The 22344-nt window shown below is 34.9% G+C and overlaps 1 protein-coding gene across 10 annotated transcripts in view; it reads right to left on the bottom strand.

Moving 5' to 3' along the window:
- The window catches only part of Liprin-gamma (liprin protein kazrin), a 146735-nt gene that overhangs the window by 25223 nt on the left and 99168 nt on the right, over nt 1–22344 (bottom strand). For 9 of the 10 annotated variants that reach the window (XR_011701729.1, XM_071590373.1, XM_071590372.1 and 6 more), the window contains exons 2-4: nt 9411–9830; nt 4255–5200; nt 715–842 (exon numbers count right to left, since the gene is read on the bottom strand). Coding sequence is in view for 9 of the 10 variants with exons in the window: in XM_071590373.1 (XP_071446474.1) it covers nt 715–842; nt 4255–5200; nt 9411–9491 (1155 nt within the window). In the remaining variant the exon portion in view is untranslated. Of the gene's footprint in view, nt 1–714; nt 843–4254; nt 5201–9289; nt 9831–22344 lie in introns of all 10 variants that reach the window. The other variant, XM_071590380.1, reaches the window with a different exon arrangement.

The raw sequence follows: 22344 nt of genomic DNA, 5'->3' as shown, positions 1-22344 counted from the left end.
TACACTTATTTCATGATGGAATTGTGAACAGAAATTTAGATATTGTAGTTCTGTACCTCATTAAAAATCATGCAATTTTTATTTTAATGACAAATAACTTTAGAAACTCATTAGTGTTATGCATATCATTCTTATGGTTGTCTTCCTTTTGGAGAAGCATTAGCTTTCCTAACATGAGTTAAATGTTGGAAATTTTAGAAGTGGCTATGAAGGGAATATTATTTGCATCATAAGATGGAAGATCACTCTAAATATAACCTTTACTTTCAATGAAAGTATCTTTTTCCTTAAGAGCATAAGTGATGAAATCCGCATCAATTGTACAGTTATGAGATCTGATTTTGCATCTTTCATAAAGATTATGCATTTTACAAATAATAAATACTCATAATATTGCTTGTCCATCAATGTTAATAGATTTCAATCAAATGGAATCTTTCAGAGATGTAATATGTATCCTTTCAGGTTGCTGCGAAAGCAATCTACATAGACACACATTTTGCAATATAAATGCATTCTCTATAAAAATAATATAGAAAAAATCACCTCTCAATTGTAAATAAGCACACAGAGGTCTTGTTTTACAATTGCATAGAAGCACTTTATGTTTGGTAACAATTATTACAAGAGTAGCCTCTATGGTTGGAGTACATGGTATCAAATTCGGTGAGTTTCATGGGTTAATCTGTCTTTGTAGTATTTTAAACTATTTACCTGCTCATAATTTCTAATAAAATCTCTGAGCTCTTTCTCCTTATCTTCAAGAGTTCCATAGAGTTGTTTCATTTGATTCAATAAGTCGAATTTTTCAGCTTTCAGTCTCTTCCTATCTGCTTTCAAAGCTGTAAAAGAATAAATATAGCAATTAAATATATAAGAATAATTTCACAATTCATAATTTGCAAAACTATTTCCATTGACACAGTGCAACAATTGGTTTCATGCTTGCACACAGTGGAGATATATCAGATATGCATTATAGCTGTTCACATTAAGTTCCTACGTATACATTATAGAAACTAGATTTGAGGATGATAGAATGCTATTATCAGCTTAAAAGTTTGAATAAATTTCTTCAATTAGATATCCACTGAGAAAAAGTACATTCTAAGATTAATATTGGCAATGATATCTTCAAAACCTTTTCTAAGGAACTGCTTTAAGATCTAAGAAATTAGTTACTTTAGTTGAAGTTATTATAATAATCTGCAAATAAATCACCAACCTCTTTGCAGCAGACTTTAAATAGAGAGGAGTGTGTATGTTTTTCTTTACTGATTAGAACAACTTATTGCCTTACAATTAGAGAGAATGATCCAATCCAAATATGTAATTGACTAAAAAATAGACCCCAATGTACCCTCAACAAAATTTACCATCATAAGTACAAATAAATTATACTCAAAGATTGCACCAAGGTAAATTGCATTTATTTAAAGCAAATTAAAAATGATTATGACATTTTAAAAGCATTATGGATTATGTTAATGTGATATAACCTGAATTGCTCATCTATCAAGAGACAAGCCAACTATCAGTATTAATTTATCAGTTCATATATTTATAATACAAAATAAGATAAAGAAAATTTTTGGAAAAAACCTTATGGCAGATTAAATGCCTAATTCAGAGTAGGAAAGTTAAACCTTTCCCAATTTGTACCTTAATTTCCCAGGTAATGTGGTTCCTAGCACATCTTTACACAAGGGCCAGAGTTTCAATAGCTATTTAACCAGGGATATATGTACAGGTTACACGGAAAATGAAATCTACTGAAAATGACAGCTACCAGAATGAAAGGTTAGGAAATAGTTTAGAATATATTTAGAAAAGATATTCTCCTAGAGGGAGTTTGATCACTGATGTAAAACAGATGAGTTTAGTATGAGCCAGATGTTATCATATCACAAAATTAAGAATTCATTATTGAAATGTAGTAAAAAAAGGATGATGAAATAAAAAATGGGCACAATGTACTACACTCTCGAATGAGTATAGCAAACAATCTATTATTATCTCCCCTACTATGATAGGCATTTACTCACATAAATTATCTTGAACTTTACCCTCTCTATAAATCCACCATGGAGAAGAAAATACATGTAAAATAAAATATTTCAAGATAATTTTCATTTGAATTTTGAGAAATTTACTAATGACTGAAAGGTAGAAAACGTTATTGGATATTTTTGAACTAAAAAACATTTTCAATTATACTCTTAGTCGGTTACTGGAAAATCTTCAGCTATTCATTTCTGGCATTCTGGTGATGAGGATGAACTGCTAAAGGATGGTGTGTGACTGAATTTGAGGGAGAAGATGAGGAATTCTAAAAAAAGCCTAGAAAGATGATACAGGATAACAAAAACAAAATATGACATGGGAGGGATGATGGGAAAAGTGAATGATGAAGAATGAAGAGGGCATAAGGGAGAGGAGAAAGAAGGGACAGAAAGTTTAATTGTAAAAGGATATTAATCTTACAGTGGCAGGAGAGGTTAAGCCAAATAACATAAAATCTCTGTCCCCTTCCATGAGATATTTTGGCTTATGAAGCCTTTTGAGATCATCCCCTAACCTAATGAACTTTGATGATGAACCTTATTCTGTTTCCTTTTCTTAATTCTTTCAAGAACAACCCCTCTCTACTTTGTGCTCTTAATACCCACTCAAACTGTATTATGCATACCTTTTACATACCCTGTGGGCACCTTAATTCTGTCGAAGTTACAAGTTGTATAACAATTAGTCATCACCAATGAAATTACCCACTGACAGCTAAAAATAATCCAGAAAACCTTTAATAGAAAATATCCAAAAATTCTACAACTCACCTAATCCCAAGCTTCAGTTCTATTTCCTTTATATATATATATACATATATATATATATATATATATATACATATATATATATATATATATATATGTGTATATATATATATATATATATATATATATATATATATATATATATATATATATATATATATATATATATACATATATTTTATCCTCTCTATTTTAGCAGTTTTATTCTTCCTCTTTTTCGTAATTGATGGCAAAACTCTCATATAATTTAATACCTTATTTGCCCATATTCTGAGATGTTTTACTTGGAAGTACATGTTTCTGCACCAAAAGGTATAGTTACTAAGTGAGATAAATTTGAATAATGAAAATGAACAGCATATAACAAAAAGTGTAATTTGTTTTTCACACCTTTTTCTTGTTCTCATCATAGTCAAGGAGAAGTACACCAACTTGTACATTACAAACTTGTATATCAGGCCTAGTTAAACACCGATTAGCAACCAAAAAATACAGAGAACTTATTTGTCTTTGCAATGTAATAATGTCTTATTAGGCAAAAATGAGAAATTCTCAAGGATACAATATATGATTAAAAAGTGAAGAGTGTGATTCAACTATTTTTCTTACTTTAAACTTACTGGTCACCTATGATTCTCTTACAGAAAGTTTCTGCACCAGATCATTTTAGCATATACTTAGGACATTTACATTGCATGTTCAGTTTTACATTCAATCTTTGAGCCACGTGCCATTTGTATCTTAAAGTATTCAAGGAGTAGTTGCTACTGGAAAAGGAATTTTACAGCATATGCCTTCACAACGATGGGAATGGATTGATATCTAGCAGGTAGTTAGAATTTTAAGCAATTAAAGGAGGGTGGATAAACCCAATAATATCCACAATCTTCTCTCAGTAAAATATTGTAAGATGTCTCAGTTTCACATTTTATTAAAAAAAGAGAGCCCTTTATCAGAAGTGTTTTTCACACAGATTTGCAAATTATAGTCTTGCATTTTTGAACAGAAATAGTATTAGAAGAGGTTGAGTAAGAGTATGGTAGAAGACACATATGTATTTGGTCCTGTGTGGTAGAAGAGACTGTAGCATCAAAGTAGAAATTAGGGCTGGGAATAGAATCAGCTGAATTCAAAATAATTTCTTGGTATAAGGAGGCAGTTATTTTGCCCAATGTACTGCATAGTTCATTATTTAATATTTTATTCACATTACTTTTGTAACTACAAAAATGTTCATTTTTGAATGTGTCACTTTTAATTATCCCATGACAAAAAATCTCTTCTAATTCTATGTACCCTATTTCATCTACCTTACAAAGCCAGGAACTAATTTATGGCCTATATATCCTGCATAATACAATTTTTTTAACAAGTCATGACAAATTTCATTTTTAGCATGCGTTTCATAGCCACTATAACAAACCTGCAACAGCTTCTTTGGCATGGCGCAATTCCAACTCCATCACCTGGAGCCTTCGTCGGTGGCGTGGTGCCATAGTTCCATCTTCTCCTTCTGCTCCAACATCACCAATAGCTCTCACATCTCCACCCACAGCACCTTCCTCCTCTTCGTCCTCTGTTCCAAGTAATTTCCTCAGTGTGACAACTTCCCTCCTCAGTCTCTCATTTTCCTCTCGGGCCCTCCTACAGCACCTGTTCTCACCCTCATCTCTCCTCCTGTCCATCCTCCTTGCCTCCCCATAATAGTCCATCCCATCCTTCCCCCTGGACTCACCCCTCCGCCAACTGCGGCTGAATGAACTTTCCCCCAGCTTAGTTAAATTGGGGGATTTTGTCCCTAAAGTGTCCTTATCTGCCACTGCTGCCCCCTGCTCTGACTCAGGCAAGTTTTTTGGATCACTCTCACTTGTCTTGGATTCTTCCTCTGCCACATTCATATCTTTGGTTTCGTTGGTTGCCGTTGATGAGGCGGCAGGTGAAAGACTACCTGCCGTGGAAGATGTTGGAATGCCCTGAGAATTTCCATCTGCACTAGGTGGCAAAGAGGTTTCCTCAATGTCCTTGGCCACTTTATCCATAGCACCCTTGTGCATTGGTGAGGAGATGCTAGCAGAAGAGGGGGGGAGTTGGTGAGAGTCATCTTGGGTGGAACTGATGGTTGTTGGCACTGATGTAGCAGCATTGACAGAAACAGGGGGTCCAGGCCCTGATGAGGGTGATCCAGGTACTGATTGATTAGGAATTGGTGGTGGTGCTGCAGTTGGTCTCTTGGGAAGGGCTGGTAAGGATGGTGAGGCAGTGGTTGAGGAGGTGCCGGCAGATTGTGGATTACCAATGATTCCCTGCATTTCACTGTCTATTCTGTTTGGCATCCCTTTGTTCTCCTCTACCATCCTTCGGAATTTGGCCTATTATTGTAAAGAGAGAAATTGATTCAGGAATGAGGTATAATAACTTTGGTTATACTTTATTTTATTGTGCAAAAAAAGTGTTCAATAATACACTCCTGTGCCACAATTTACACCTCTAATAATTTCCAAGACAGAATATAGTATATTATTAGTCTATAATGGAATACAAAGGAAATTGGCAGTGCAGTGTTAACATACAAAATGATCTTAACTTTGGCATGGTATATCTCTGCAAGTAATATAGCAGTAAGTAGTATTTAAAAAATCAGATTTAATTACTCCTTAAGATAATCCCAATTGTACAAAGATGCCTGTTTTGAGGTTAATTAAATGAAAATGAAAGCAGAGAGTGCAATGTGGTATCCGAAAATATTCATTTTAATGAAAATACCAACTTCATTTTTGTCAGACATTGGTACTTCACCTCCTAAAATACTAGATGATAGAATAAAAAACAGATGATGGAATGATTAGTTGCTCAAACTTACTCTTCACAAACACAAATTACAAAAGTAAACTACATCTAAAACTACAAAGCTGCATGTATTGGTTGTCTTTTGCTAAGATTTGAAGCAAGAATAGTAGACGGTCAGCCAAAGAATGAGCTCAGATTCTAAAGGCAGCAAGCACATATAAGGCAAATAAAATTTTTTACTGCAGAAGCTTGAAAAGACAGTTTTCTTACATGTTTTAATTTGGGAACATTTTTTATGAGTAACAAGAAAACTACAATGATATGACTTTTCTTTTGTACTTTTTCAATGAGCGACTTAGTGCTGATCTTGAAGAACCTTATATGTCAGTGTGTGTAAAAATAATTATATTGGATTGAATACAGTATCCTGCCTATTGCATTATAAATAAGACATTCTTTATCATTAAATAATGAAATCAATTGAGATGAGGTTGAAATAAAAAGATATCATTGATTTTATTGTGTAATGTAATGCCCCCTCAAACTTCAATTAACTGTGGAATAAAGATGTAAGTAAAAACTAGTGATTTTGGTCCATTGTTTAAGTTATTTCATACTATTAGATACCTAAAAATTGAGACAGTTAGGTATTTTTAAAAAAATCTCTAAATATGCTTGCAGTTGAAATTACCTTATAAAATCTTTGAGCATATGGCTGTTCACTTTTTAAGGCTCTGCAATACCCTCCTACTGAAGTTGCCACAGCTTCAAGATTTAGCCAGCACAACAGAATATTGTTTTATATGTCAATATGATACATTTTAGGAATATTTTTATTTTCTATTTTTTAAATTGCTATTGTATGCCATATTTTGGGTAATTACCTCTATAAATACATTTTAATCTACATTTGCTATTCCTTAATGCGACTATCAATCTTTTGAAAATTTACTTCTATTTATATGAAAACCTATAAATTTCAAAATGATATAATAAGATGCAGCTGTTGTTGACATATGATATTCATTATCAAATATGTATCAAAACAATTTATTCTTTAATGTTTCCAATTCATCATAATTAACAATGTTATTCATATTTTTCATGCATACTTCTGCCACATTAAAGGCATTATTTATCATTCTAGATTTAAGGGCTTCTTTATGAAGTACTTTTACAAAAAACCTATGATTCCATGAGTGAAGAAAATTCGGCCTTCATTCAATTTTTTGCCAAAGTGTGTAATCCAAGTACTGATAGTAGATTTTGTCTCATGATTAGGCAACTGTCCCATTTTATCAAGATGGGATAACATGGCAATTGAAAATTATGTTTTGACCATATTTTGTAAAAATATTGCGAAGAGAAGAATTCACTTGCAATTCACCCTAATTGATCTTTCTCACCCAGTGAAATACTCATTTATTCATTAAGGAATGTTTAATTAACAGTCTCATGAACTATCCTTAAAATTCTAAAATTAAAATGCCTTTTCATATTTTTTTTGGATTTACCATCCATATTCCATCCAGAGTAGTGACTTTTCTGGGAAAGATATTTGGGAACATTAGTTAAAGAAAGTTGTTAAAAGGTTAACTTCTGTAAGAATACAGGCAAAAATGTCTGCTTCTTCAATAATTTTAGCTGGGCAAATACAATAGCACTCAATTATCAGGGAATATGTTATTAATTTACTTTCTGTCTTATTTCTCACTTTAGGTAGTACCAACAAACTTACTGGGATGAAATTTAGTGCAAAAAAATTATCATTATGATGATTCTTTCTTGACACACAATTTAATTTTAACATTATTTATTCAACTTCAACGTTTATATTGCAGGGGAATTTGTTGGCTTTCATTATTAAATAGGGAATTTAAACCAATGTGGAATCAAAATTTGGCTAAAAGAGATGTACATCAGACAATATTTGAGGATATTTAAGAGGAATGAAAATAGTCTGTGAATAAAAATAAGGTAAATAAAATTTTACTATCATATTTCACATGGACACAAATACTGTGATTTTATGATAATGAATGTTTTTTTCAAGGTGCAAACAGTGCCAAATGGGTATGAAAAATTCATGATACCTATAGAATGTTATATGACCTATTTCATGGTTACTTGTTGTTTTACCATATAAAATAAATATTGTCTTATAATCATTTTGAAGGTATGGTAGACCATTAGGTAGAGTCAGACTACTCTCAGTTTTATTCATGCTGAGGGAAGTTTTGGGTATCCAGTCTTCCTGGGAAACCACAGGGAAAGGAACTGGTCCCTATAACTAGATGTGACTTTCACATGCATTTGGGATTAGTATTAGGTGAGGTCTATGGTCACCTATGAATCCAGTCTTCAAATTGAATACTGCACTTATAGTGCCCATGCATATAAATATTTCAATTATTCTTATTATTATATTGAAATCATGGTTTTACTTTAGGGCATATATAAATTGTGTACAAAATATTTTTGATATCAGAACCATGTCCCTATGTTACTTGAAACTTGATTCTTCATGATTTCTCATGTACACATTGCAAAATTGGCATATTTTATATAATTTCATGAAGTAATTTCATTGTAAGTTGGTCTAATTACCTAAAATTTCAATTTTTTTAAATTTGCTCCTAACCATTGTATAATATAAAATCCTTGGAATACCACTCTGATCTTTTTAGGTTAATACTGAGCTCCTGCTGTTTAACGCACTTTCACCTAATATAAATAAAGTCCATATCATAAAAGCATCAGTGTCCTACTTTCATTAGAATTTCTTTAGATCTACTCTGAGAACAAGTAAATTTTTTTACATAATATGCAGCCAGTATTTTTGTACACTATACCTCCAATTTCCATAGGACACAGAATTACACAGGATAAAAAATTACAGTTAAGTCCCATCAAATTTTTATTAAAAAAAATGAGATAAATTTAGGTTTTATTTTTCAATATTATAAATATCAATAAAATAAAATATTTTTCCTTTCAAGTAGATTTTTTGTTTAATTCAAGAATATTCTCTCTGTTTAACTTTTATGTTAAAAAAACACATCTGAATTTAATTAATAGCAAGGGCAAGATGGATTATTGAACAAATAACATGAATTTGCTAGAAACTGTCGGCTGATATCATTCAATACAAGAATGTAAGTGATAACTACTCCATCTTGCTCGGAAAGGATATTTTCTTGAGTTCATTGTAAACTGTTTTATTTTTCAAAATAGTAAATCTTAATTTAGAGTTTTACGAAATATGTTCAGCAAGTATTAATTTAAATTATGACAAAAAATTACATGAATTCAATAGAATACCTCTTTGGTATTTCACTTTTCTATTTAATGTTAATTCAATTAACTTAAAACATTTAATTTCATATACAATTATAAAATTGATGCACAGTGAAAAAGACCATTTTTATCACCAACTCAGTGCTGTAAGACATTTTTGGCCAATTAAAATTTTCCAAAGAGTCCAACGTGCCTCCCTTCAACAAATGTTTGAGCCTTGGCAAACATATGTGAGAAAGGCTCATCAATTTTCAAATTTTTTGAAAGCTGGAATTTCTCATTTTTGTGTCTTGCCGCTTTTCTCCCAAAATTGCATCAGTTTTACATTTTTAGTGTTTAAAAATTGATTAAACTCATCTGAAAGAAAAGTTTACCTTAAAGCAGTGAACTATTTTTGAGCTTCCATGAAGCACAGAATAAAGCAGTTGTACAGGATGGTGTTAATGCGTGTGGATCAGCATTTTCTTATTTAATGCATAAACGTGCTTCAGTCACCTGCGCATCCACCAGGAGACGTCTCATCGGGGATGGGGGCGGGAAGAGGGGGGTGCGTGTACGGAGTGCTTCCTCCACCATATCACTGGCTGATCCCCCATTTCCTTGTACACAGCCTTCTATCACCCCCTATCTGCCTCCCTCCTCACCTTCCTCTTCAAGTCTTGAAAGAAACTTTGTTTTTACCGGATAAAATTTTTCCCAACTTCCTTTCTCAAAAATTTAATACCATCAAATATTTCATAAAATGCACTGAAGGACTATTTTCCTTCCTTTTTGAAAAAAATCACCATAAAAATGTCTTTAAGGTAATATTTATATATCTTGCCTGATATTATTAGCAATTCTCACTTTTTCATACCTAGCAAACCTCGAACTAATTGAAATTTTTGACAGCACTACGAAAATGGTAAGCAGCACCTGAAACAAGAGAGAAAAGAGCCCACATAAGAAAAGTTATTCTAAGAAAAAAATTAAAGAAATTCTCAAGTTTTGCTTAGAAAATGCGTTGATTTTCTCATAAGACTTCCTGTTTCTATATCATTTATCTTGAGCATACACTTACAAAAATAAGCAAGTTTCAATCCATACATGTATTATAAATGAATTCAGAACATATTTTATAAATATGTTAGATACTGAATGGATACACTTTAATGAGTAATATTATTTATGGATTTTTCATATGATTTTACATTTGTATTGTAGCTCAGAGGTTAAGTTATGCTGAGTTCCAATATTTCCTTAACGAGAAAATATCAAGTGAAAAGTATAGAAATTCCATTTTTTCGATAGTAATAGAGTAATGTGCAAGTTAAGAAAATGTCTTTTTTGTAAATGCCAAAACTCAAATATTTATTTGCCTTCCATCAAAGGAAATTCATATCATCATACCATACATATTTTACATACTAAACTTCATAATATACATACAGACAATAATAAAAAAATAACTACTGAGGCACCTGAATTCCATTTGAAAATACATTTAGAACATCCATTCTTTCGGTTTGAGAAAATATCACATGAAGATTATTTCTAGGCCTTTATCAAAATAAGCTAAGTTTTATATTTGAGTTTAAATGTGTATTGAAAAATAAAAATATCAGAAAAGATTTTTACTCTTACATGAAGCATTAACACATTTGAAAATAGACTTCACAGTGAATTAATTGACGGCTAAAAAGAATTTTAGCAGTTATCAAAAAGCCATTACTTTCTTCATGTCATAAAACTTTTAAGAATCATTCTGTAAAATGAAAAGGTATTTGAACTGATTTTCTGATTTCAATATCATTAGGTACTGTGTAAATGGATGAAGGAAATCTCAGATAAAAATTAGTTTGTCTTCTGATGAATATACTTTATCTACCCCTACATTAGAACTCGATAGTCTTGAGTAGGTACAGGATCTCTCAAGGAGACTTCAACAATGCCCACTCTCATTATCATTATTGTAAGAATATTTAAGGAATCATTGCCCAAATATTGAGAGTCGCCCCCCATGCTTCTCTTTGCAAATGTAGAAATAAAAATATCGTATCTGGGTAATTATCTATTTGCACATTGTCTTAAATTCACTTTGCAGTGAATTGTTGAACATGCACTTATTGGATCAGCATTCGTTTGTACAGCCAAAACGTAGGAAACCGAAAACAACCTGAATTAAAGAAAATTATACGCAGTGATAAACAACCAAGATTATTCACTAATGAAGCATTTTTTTCAGATGTTTGTGTGGTGTCTAGAGAGCTGGATTCCCATCCCGAGGTTCGAATCTCGATAATGGAGGAGGTTTCAATGGTCTCTCGGTTGCTACTTGGGTCTTTCATAAGGAATAGGCAAACGCAAGCGCCTGATTTCTTTCCATCCACCCTCAACCTCATAAAAACCCTACCTTATCTACTGGGATGCAATGCATCGAGATCGGAGGTGACGGGGAACTTAGGCCTCCTCGCAGCTGACGAAACAACTTCTCGCGGAGTGATTATAAGTTCGAAGAAATTCGTTTTGCGGGGCTTCATCGCACGCAGTGACTTAAATGCAGTTGAGGATGAAGAACATTGCCCTCTTCCTGTCTGCCCGTCACTGGCGAGGAAAAATATAAACCTCCTCTCACTAAGACGAACAAAGGAAGTAGGGAAGGAATTTGAAAAATAACTATAACAGCAGGAAGTCATCATGAACTCAGTAGTGTCATAAAGAAAACAAATATTTCGGTCAAGTCACGTACTCAACTTCTAATTGCCAGTGGCACGTCAATCGGAAAGCGGATGCTTTAAATAAGTGACGTATGGATATTTGCGAAATATACTAAAAATTAATAAAATTACTCTGAAGAACCAAAAGCACGTTAATTTTGTTTTGAGAACAAATTTATAGCTTTGAAACTAGTCCAGCACCTGAATCCAGCAAGTGACCACAAATCGCGCGAACATACTGACTGCATTGTCGTTTGTTGCATTTTGCCATACGACGAAGTGAATCTGCTAACTTGAGTATTTTCATGTTCATTTTAGATTCTCGAGAAGGATTAGTAGATCAATAAATTTTGATCGAAATCCTGATTTCGGCATCCGCCAACTTTTTCTCTATCTTAAAATGTCGTTGAAGATCAGTGATGCTATCGAATAAAAGTTGGAAGCTCTTTTAAATAGAGACCTGAGAAGCCTTTATTGTGTTTATTGTAATTTTCCATTACATCACATTTCCATTTATTCAGGTTTAAGTTTGTTTGATTGGTAGATATCGACGAAGATTCATCTGGTGTCGTTACAAATATATGCATTTCCTCCAAAATATACGAAGCGGGACCCGAAAGTAACAGGAATTGGGCTGCGGTGGGGAGCGAGAGTGGGGGAAGCCTATGTTCGGCCGGTCGTACGTCAGGCTCACGCCACCTGCGTCAGTATGCGCAGCGCCGTCGCTGTGACTGGATCGGTCCGTCCGTGAGGGCTGTTTCAGTGAAACAACTTTTTTCATTCTGGCGGAAAACGTGATGGTGGATTATCAAGAGCAATGCGCTACAGTGAAATTTTATTTACTGTTGAGGAAATCGGCCGCGGAAACTATTTTAATGCTCAAGACTGCTTATGTCATGTGTCGAAGCTGTCATAAGCAAAACCAGAGTCCACGAGTGGTTTACACGTTTTAAAAATGGTGAATGTCAATTGAAGACCAACCCCGCTCAGGCTGCCCTTCAACATCAAGAACTAACGAAAACGTCGACAAAATCAATGCCCTCATACGTGAAGACCGTCACCGAACCATTGATCAACTCTGTGAGATGTCTGGAGGGTCATGGAGTTCAAAAGAGCAGATCTTTGGCAAACAGGCGACTGGTCCTTCCATCATGACAACGCGCCAGCTCATACAGCCCTCTCCGTGATGCAGTTTTTGACAAAAAACGGCATGAAAACCACTGTCCACCCCCCCTACTCACCGGATTTAGCTCCCTGTGACTTCTTTTTGTTCCCCAGACTCAAAAGGGGCATGAAAGGAAAGGGTTTTGACACTGTGGAGGAGGTAAAAGAAAAATCGCTAGAAGGCCTAAAGGACATCCCGATGAATGAATTTCAGAAATGTTTCGAACAATGAAAGCATCATAAATAAATGAAAGGACTAACTCTTATTTATAATGAATCGGTGCCATAAAGTTAGGCCAGAAACCATCAATTAATGAAAGCATCGTTTGGAGAAGTGCATCGTGGTCAATGGGGAATACTTCGAAGGTGGACAAAATTTAATGCAAATATATTGAGAACTAAACAATCTATAACAACATTCCTGTTATTTTTGGATCCCCCATCGTATTGCGAGATAGTAAGCATACCTAAAACGAGGACTAACATAATTTATGTTTGCCTCTCAAAACTTTCAGAAATCGCAACTTATTATTAGCTATCTCCAAATTCAACTTCATTGCTGAGATATGTTTGAAATATATTTAGAAAATTTGGGTCTACAAATTACCATAAATCACAAACTAGCGCCTAAATTTCTCTAAACGAGAGGCGCTACTTAAGTCAGATACCCTTGGTAACTGCGGCTTCATGGTCCTTCCTTGACAACAATACAACCCCTTAAAGGCTCCGTCGAGCCCACTCGCCACCAATAAAAAATGTCTTTTGCGTCATTACACATCTGCTGGGTTTAATGATTGGGTCATAACTGTTCCGATAAAACATATATGATATTTATTTTGTGGTTTCACGTGAAGTACCTAGACTCGTCAACGGTTTAGTAGTGGATGTTTAACACACATAGGATCCTATTACCTAATTTCACTGTTTTCTCAAGACTGTACTTTTCCTATTCTTAAAGCTTGGTTTCGATTCTTTTCACTCATCAGCTCATCCATCTCTTTCGTTTGTCTTCCCACCAAGAAACCTTTCACCTCTGAAAGCAGCGGGATTTCATTGACGCATATTCTCTAAGTTTTAGGCTAAAGCCATGCCAAAACACGAACGCATCTTCGTACTATGTTCATATATACAAGAAAGGAATGTTCCTATCCTTTCACTCATTCTGTAACGGCGGAAGAGTGGTGAAAGAGCGAGAGATAAACGCTGCGTCTGACTTCTTCTCCAGAGAGAATATAGATACTAATGAAAACGTACTATTTTTGGTTTTCTACTGGTACTATGGTTGGTATTTCGGATGATCAGTTATCGAACTCAATCAAGTTCCTTTGTAAAGTAGAAAAGTTGAAAAGCTTCTTTTTACAAAACTTAAATGTGGAATCAACTAAGCAAGGGCACTCAACGAAGGGCCAAAAATTGTTCAGAGTTGTTAGAGTACCTTAGCATTGTGTAGAATACTTTGGAGGCCTCGGAGTCCTGTTCCTTCAGACTCCTTTGCTATAAGTTGCAAAAGATCACGTCCATGGCCAACTTTATGGTGATTGTCGAGCTAATGAATATCGATTATTAATAAAAGTTATGGTTTTTCTTCATTGAAATTTCGTCGTATGTCCAATTGAAACGGTGGAAATTAAGGTTGACTTCTGTCAAATAAATAAATAAAATTTAATTTCAACCTACATGATATTTTACTTCGGCAACTCATTCCAATTTCACACGTTTTTTGGCCATTTCTACTTAAGATCTGCGTTTAGTCGATGAAATGAAATTGGTTTTATGCATAAAGAAACTCCAATGAGTCACTACTCGCAGTAGACCTACAGCAGAAACAAAGGGGGGGAAATCTATGGCTCAAGGGTTAATGGTTACGGTACAGAATATGATGAAAGATAATTTATTATAATGATCGGAAATATAATTATCATATAAATATATTACGAAATATTTCCGTAATTGCAGATGTGTGTGTCTACAAATCCCACGTGCACTTTTGCATAGGTTTCCAAAAATTAGAATAAGAGGCTAATCTCATAGAGCCATAAAAACGAGAGTAAAAATCCATTCCTTAAACGAATTTTGAGTTCCTTAATTTTCAAGAATTTAAGTATTTTCGCCACTTAAACGAGAATCATACGTATTCCTTTTGGGAGATTTCCTAATTACTTCTGTTTACTTCGAGAAATCCAGCGTCACATCTGAATGCGGGATTTATCGCTTGGGTATTTCGCATGATGAGAAACCACTCAAATGAAAGCCTAATCCTCTAAAAGTATTGGCAATTTAAGATCCAAATGATAAAAGAAACTAATTTAAAACCAATTAATTTCGAATACCACCTCCATTTTAGCCATAGAGAGTAAATTTTCTGCGATTTCATCCACCAAGAGCGGTTTTCTTTCCGATTGTTACCTTGGAAAAGCTAAAAAAAAATTCATTTTCATTTATTCCAAGGCGTTGGAACTGAGTTTGGAGCCGGTTCCGTAGGTTAGAGTTTTTATTGACTCCAGCTCTAATGTCAGTTATTTCTCTTCTTTGATCTTCTTTCTATTTAACCTTGATTGCCGTATTAACTGAGTGAAGCAGCTGGACATGACGCCGTGGAAGGACCATATATAAAAAAATGTAATTATTGTATTGCTGTCAGTATTTAAATACGCAAATTCCTTGGGACGAAATGTTATGGTGTATATGTACATACATAAAAGCTAAGTACTATCAGTATATTTCTTCACGCACCAACGAAACCACAATGATTCACACGGAGGTTGGTTGTGAACGACGAGGGTGGACCTCATACACAAGGAATTCCACATTCCTAAGGCATATCGAATTCATGCATTCAGGATAGGGAGACATTTCCTTTCCCCGAGCCACCTGCGGCCACGAAAATCTATTATCCAGAAAATCGCACCGCTTGAATTCTAGAAGGGGTTGAGTAAAGGCGTCACCCGGGATTTGTCTCAGTGCCCTCCGGTAAGTAGCCGAACGCTTTATCATCTACACAATCATTCTGAAGTCTAAGCTAAACTAAAGTAATTTCCAGTCGCACTAACTTATGTCTAACCTTACTCAAGGTCGGTAGAGGGGTGTACTGAAACATGGAAACATTCCTTTTCCATCACTTCCAGCTTCCCATTCTTCCCATTTCTTTGAGAAGGATAGCGATTTGCCCACACGTTTTAACTGACACTTTCGCTACTGAAAAAAACTGCTAATATTGTCTTGATTGTAAATTATTCGTCTTCACTGAGTATCATGCTATAATTTTCAAAAATATTCTCAGGAATTACCTATGATGCTATTCCACACTTCCCACATCTGTTCTGTCATTTCATTTTTAAGAACTGAATCGCAGGTTCCTTAATACAGATCATGATCTGTTACCGACCGTTGGCATCTGAATCCCTTGGTTTTACAAGTGTTTTGCATATTTAGGCTAATGAATAACTTTTCCACTTGACAGAAGTGCTACGATCAGTTATTCATTATGTTCAACTCCCACCACATCACGCCTGAAGCTACTCAATTTTTATTTAGGCTACTTTAATTGCGAAATTATTTTGCAAAAACACAAGAAATAGCGGAGTGTCAATTAAAGGTAATTGAAACATGATATGATAACGCTGGCGGCCATCCTGTATTTTTTAAAATAATATCCAAATGTGGGAGCAGATTCAGGACCATACTGACAAACCAAAAGAACCTCTGACGTAACCGTCAGCCTTAAGAGTTTAACGCTATTTTAAGCTGTGAAGTTTTCAAATAGCTCCTAATGGGTTTTATTCAATATTATATTACAAATTATAAGAATTAGAAAAAACGTTGGGCAAAAATCAATTAAAAAGAGCGAAGCGAAATTGCTTTAAAACGATATTCTTCGGGCTGGGGTTCATTGTGCTTATGACTTCCCTAAAAATTGTAAAAGCTAAATAGAGTTTGAAACACATCGCTAAAATGATAATAAAATAGAAAAATAATTTCTAAGATCACTAAATCAATAGGGTAGATAAGAGAAAGTCATAAAATAAACGATTTCAAATAAAGATGGTTAGGAAGGTCAGTTTGATAGCAAACCTAGTGAACATTCGGAATTGTGTAATTGTGTTGTTTTAGCCAAAAAAAGAATATCCAGGATTTTGCAGAGGAATGTAAGATAAAAGAAATGGAGCAATTTACTGGTAAATTCGTTTTTAGGGATTAGATCCGGGCCTCAGCATTATCCTAAAAGGCTGTGTCAAATTGTCCTAGATCGGCATGAAGCAATTTTTTGACATTACTCTATTGATTTGAATCTGAGAGTACAATAGAATTCCACTGATTGAAAAACACTTTGGCAAGAGATTTTCCAGAAGCTTTTCATTTTAAATGGATTCACCCTTTCCTCCACTGATCCACTTCATTGTGGCGAGTCCGGAGGAGGTAATTTGAATTATGTAATAGTTCACAGATTCCGACAGGAGTTGTCAGTTCCGAGATGATTCGAATCAATCTAGCGCACGCTCAGCCTCATTGTTGGAGATATACGTAAATTTTCTGACACTCATAAGAAGTTACAGAGATTCTGTGAAAGTTTTGCTCAGTGTTTATTTGGGGAAGCCAGAAGAAGTAAGGCTCCCGACGGAATTCAAGAGTTTTTAGACGCAATCTTTTGTAAGATACCCGATCCAGTTAATGTAACTCTGTTATGCAACATTGATATATTATATTATAAATCACAACTCAAAAATCTATTTCCTTCCATCATACAACTTGTTTCATCTTTAATATTTAACTGGAAATGAGTTTGTGAATTATGGAATACCTACACTCGATACTTTCTCATGAAATTAAACCGCTTTATAATTCACCATTAACTATTTTCATTGAATGTTACGGCGTGTTATTCAAACATTAAAAATTTAACTCGAATACAAGATTAGAGATATTCTTGAGAAAATGTTTTGATTTGAAATTGTAAGTATTGTAATGCGGCAACTGTAGTAATAATAAATTAATGATTATATCCAGAATTATACGTAGCAGGGTGAGAAACCTTCAGTTTACAACTCCGCATCGTCAGCGTTACTTGTCTCCCTACATAGACGAATTTTATTCCACTGGAGGACATGACTATAAAGGAAACAACATAGAATAATTTTTATTATTCAGGGACAAAATGTAGCAACATCCAGACAAATGTGATGAATTCGTTGATGAATCGAGGTAACGTAAACTCAAGTTTGGTTTTATCAAGAGTAGTCATAGGGTACCAAATCACTCCCCTCAACCAATTACCGATTATCCTTATCGGAGGCGCACGCTAAATTCTTGTCCAGAATGCCAAAATACCATGTGCTGATCCTGCGTAGACAGACGTGGACAAATACTTCAATGCCAGGACATTTTTGACCAATTTACCTAAAATAATTATACTGTCCCAAATTTCCATTAGGCCACATGTTGTGAATTCGCTCGCAGAAAATTTAAATTTGGTCGCATTTTACAAACTTAAGTCGCTTGATCTGCGACATATGCCCCGACCTGGGAAACCTATTCCTGAACAGCCGCAATTAGGGATTAAGAATAACTCCACCCGGACAAAACAGTCTGTTCGTTTCGAATAGATGATGTCTTTGAATGGAAAAATACTGTCTGAATGTCAGAATGGAGAAATACTATCTGCCCCTTCAACAGGAATGTCCACACTTCAGCTAGTAGTGTTTATTTCTTCTCTTTACTTCAACGCATACTCATAGACAACTAAAGGAAATTTGAGGTGTAACCCATTGCATCGATTGAACTAGGGAACCTCAAGGAACTGAAATTTTTTTCTGGATGTTCTGCATGGTGGTAGTTTGATGGGAGGAGCATACGGCTAATGATTGGAGACTCAGGGTACAACTAACTCTCGATCTCTAGAAAAGACCAAATAAAATCCGAGAGGAAGGATAAGAATTTTCAGGATAAGAATAGATAACAGAACTGGTGAGCAACCGCAGATGGAATGGGAAAAGTAACTACATGCTTACATTGACTGTAATTTGCCCATGTCATATGGCTGCATAGTAAAGGGGTTTCTCAGGAGAAATCCAAAGGAGGCAATAAAAATGGATGCGCAAAGTTTTGCTCGTTTGAGGAATTTGGAAGACCCTGAACGCTCGTTTAAAATAAAAACTCACGATATCTTAAGCGTCAACGTAGGATAATAATGACGCCAGGTCTTTGCTCTTTCCCTGATGACTACATAGCACTAAATTGTTTGAAACCCAAAACTACCGTATTTAAATGTGCGGTCAAAGTTCGTATAGAAATAAGTTACTTTCATGTAGTTAATTTTTCTGAATTCACTAATTAAATGCAGAATACCATAAATAATAATGCGATGCCCATTTTCGAATTAAAAGAGGCCAAAGAAGTGATCAGAAAAGCTCACGAACAAACCGAATTAGCGCCAGCGAGTTAGCCGCGAAATGGGGTGAATACCATGCAAGGAATACCTTTATATTTTAATTTAAAAAAGTTGAATATTTCACTAGAAATTTTTTCTTTTACATTTATGCAAAAAGTAGGCAAGTAAATTTCGGCCAAAATTCTTATGAATATGATGTACAACATAAAGAATGAAAACGACTGAACGCATTCAAAACGAAAATAGTGGCGTTTGCTTAAGAAAATGGGAGGAACGATTGTATAGGGAGGATGAAAAATAATGAAATAATATAAGAAGTGGATGATTTTGTATATATTTGCAGAATGTTGGCGTAAGTTACAAAGAGAATAAAAGGCGCTCGAGTGACGACGGAAAGAATGTACTTACTATTAAAAATTGCTTGTCGAAGGCAGCAAAGATGGCAATTCATAAAAGTACTACTCTCAGCATTATTGAGTGAAAGCAAAACTTGTGAATTCGATAATTAATAAAAGCCGACCAAATGCGGTGGTTTATTGAGGGGATCTTGTGGTATAAGTAGGGGAGAGTGTGAAGAGTGAGTAATGAAAGAATGTGGGTTGAATGCATCGGCTACAGACAGGTATTTAAAAGAGTTCTGCGATGGTTTTGTCATACACGTATACACATATAAAATGGATTGAAGTCGAATCACCTAACAGATCAATGAAAGCAAATAATAATTTCAGGAGGAAGTAGACCAATTTTATCAGATTTCTCTGGTCGAAGAAATTCTCAGGGCAAGTAATGATAATGTTTCAGGAACAGGACGTGCGCGAAACATGGTCTGATGCTAGAAGAGAAAAAAATTAGGCCTTCTTCAACACCGTATATTTCCTACCTCCCTTCCTTCCGTCCATCATCCATATCCTATTCCTGCCCCTTCCTAGCTTGCATAATATTCTCTCCCCTTCATCGTTCCATTGCATATCAAAATGATCAGCATCCATCTTTCCTGCTTCCCTTGGATTTCTCCTCTCTCCTCCCCCACCATGCCTAGTACTCCCTCGTTAGCTTTCCTTTCTGTCCACTTCACCTTCTCCTCACCCACAATTCAAAAGCCTCCAATGTACGGCTATTATTTTGTTTACGCGCCGAACAAAACTACGCTCCATATCCAGTTTTAACGAGCCTTTTCTTAACATCCTTAGTCAACGTCCTTGTCATCAAGTCCCTCCATCTTGTTCAAGCTTCTTTGCCTAACGTAATCTTATCCTTACGTCCCTAATACTTTGACCATTTTGGTCCAAAACACTTCGGAGATAAGTAAACTGTTCCAACTACTCTAGTTTTTACACTCCAATGACGTTTCACTTAGCCTTTCCCTTTTTTGAAAACCTCATATCCTTTGTTTCATTTACATTTATTCTAATAAATGAAAAACTTTGTTCCAATCCACCACTTTATTACAGGTACGACTAGTTTCGACGCTACGGCGTCATCCTCAGGTACCTAGCCGTAGCCTAGCCTAGCCTAGCCGTAGCGTCGAAACTAGTCGTACCTGTAATAAAGTGGTGGATTGGAACAAAGTGTTTCTTTTTCATTTATTAAAATGAACTTCCACAAAGTTGAGGCTGAAACTATTGAACTAATTACATTTATTCTCATCACATTCCTATCGCATTGGCTTTCTAGTGCATCTAGCAGAGATTGCAACCCCTTGGGTGACTGACAAACTAAAACTTGATTATCCGTAAATCTAACTGATTTCATGTATTGTTCATTGGCTTTCATTCCTATCTCCAGCTCTTCCCATGCCCCTCCAATGGACACCCCTGTCTTATTCCTCTTCCTAACACCACCCATCCGCACCCTCCTCAAGCATGAGCAGTCTGAGGTATGCACAGGTTGCGGTTAAGTTTCCTATCATCCAATCTACTCCTATTTTCTGAAACGCATTAATTTTTCCCTATTCACTATATCAAAAAACAATTCGAAATCTATTAAACAGGCAAATACATCCAGAATGTAATCAATGATCCTCCTCTCTATTAGTGACCTCATTACTGCAGTGGCATCGCGCGTGCCCCTCCCCTTCTTGAATAAAAACTGATCATTCCTTAAGCAATCATTTTCTCGGCTATCCTTCCTCTTGTCGATGATCCTGAGAACCACTTTAGCTACGTGCAAAATGCGCAACTTATTTTTCTATAGTCCTAACATGATGTAGCCTCTACTTATTTTGGAATAGGAACTAACACTGATCTGATTAAGTCTTCCAGCCAAATTACCCTCTCTGCTAAGAATATGTTGCTATGAATTTTAAGCTGAATGATAAGAATTAGTTCATCACATTTTCCTAAACCTTAAAGTAGTTCTGAAGGAAAATAATCTACCCCCACCGCCTTATTTCAATGCAATTCCCTTAATGCCCTTTCTATCTCACCATAGAGTAAGCGTGGACCTAAGCTAACCTCATCTACGTCATATAATTTCTATGTCTAACCTTCCTGGTCTAATTTATTTACAGTTACTGTAATATTACTTCCACATCTCTTGGAACTTTTTGGTTTCAGCTAATATTTTTCCTGACTCATCTCTGATTGCTAAATAGATAAATGTATGTATCTATTTATTATTTATCTTATTTGAGGAGTGAATATATATATCATGTATAATATGAATTATATATATATATATATATATATATATACATATGTATATATATATATATGTATATATAAAGCACCTTTCATAAAATGACATCATGGGGAAATAATTCCGCAGTAGGCAACGAGAGCCAAGCAATTAAGCCGCATTTAGTATACCATAAAAATTCCCTTCTCTTTTTAAACAAAATTCAGATTCTACAGGGACTGTGAAACTCCCTTCTTTTACTTCTTAAATTCTATTTGGGCGAAAGCATAATCAAAAGTAGGGTGGGTGTCACCTGCCAATTTAGAATTTATCCCACTGCGGAGAAATTATCTTTCGTGTTATTTGTATAGAATTGATGACTGCACGAATTAATAATTATTGCTAAGACATTTTCGCCTGAGGATTTGGTCTCAGTGGGCATGATAAATGACTGTAATGTATTTCAGAAATTATCTTTTATACCTCCTATTTCGTCGGTTTAAAAGTTAACGCCGCCAAAGGGGTGGGCTAATGGTAAGAGGAGAGAGTTGAAGAGGGAGTGACAACA

The sequence above is a fragment of the Hetaerina americana genome, unplaced genomic scaffold (genome assembly GCF_022747635.1).
Source record: "Hetaerina americana unplaced genomic scaffold, ioHetAmer1.1.p SCAF_4, whole genome shotgun sequence".
NCBI classification, from domain to species: Eukaryota; Metazoa; Arthropoda; class Insecta; order Odonata; family Calopterygidae; genus Hetaerina; species Hetaerina americana.
The sequence above is the reverse complement of the archived record's forward strand: the minus strand, read 5'-3'. Positions and strand labels throughout refer to the sequence as shown.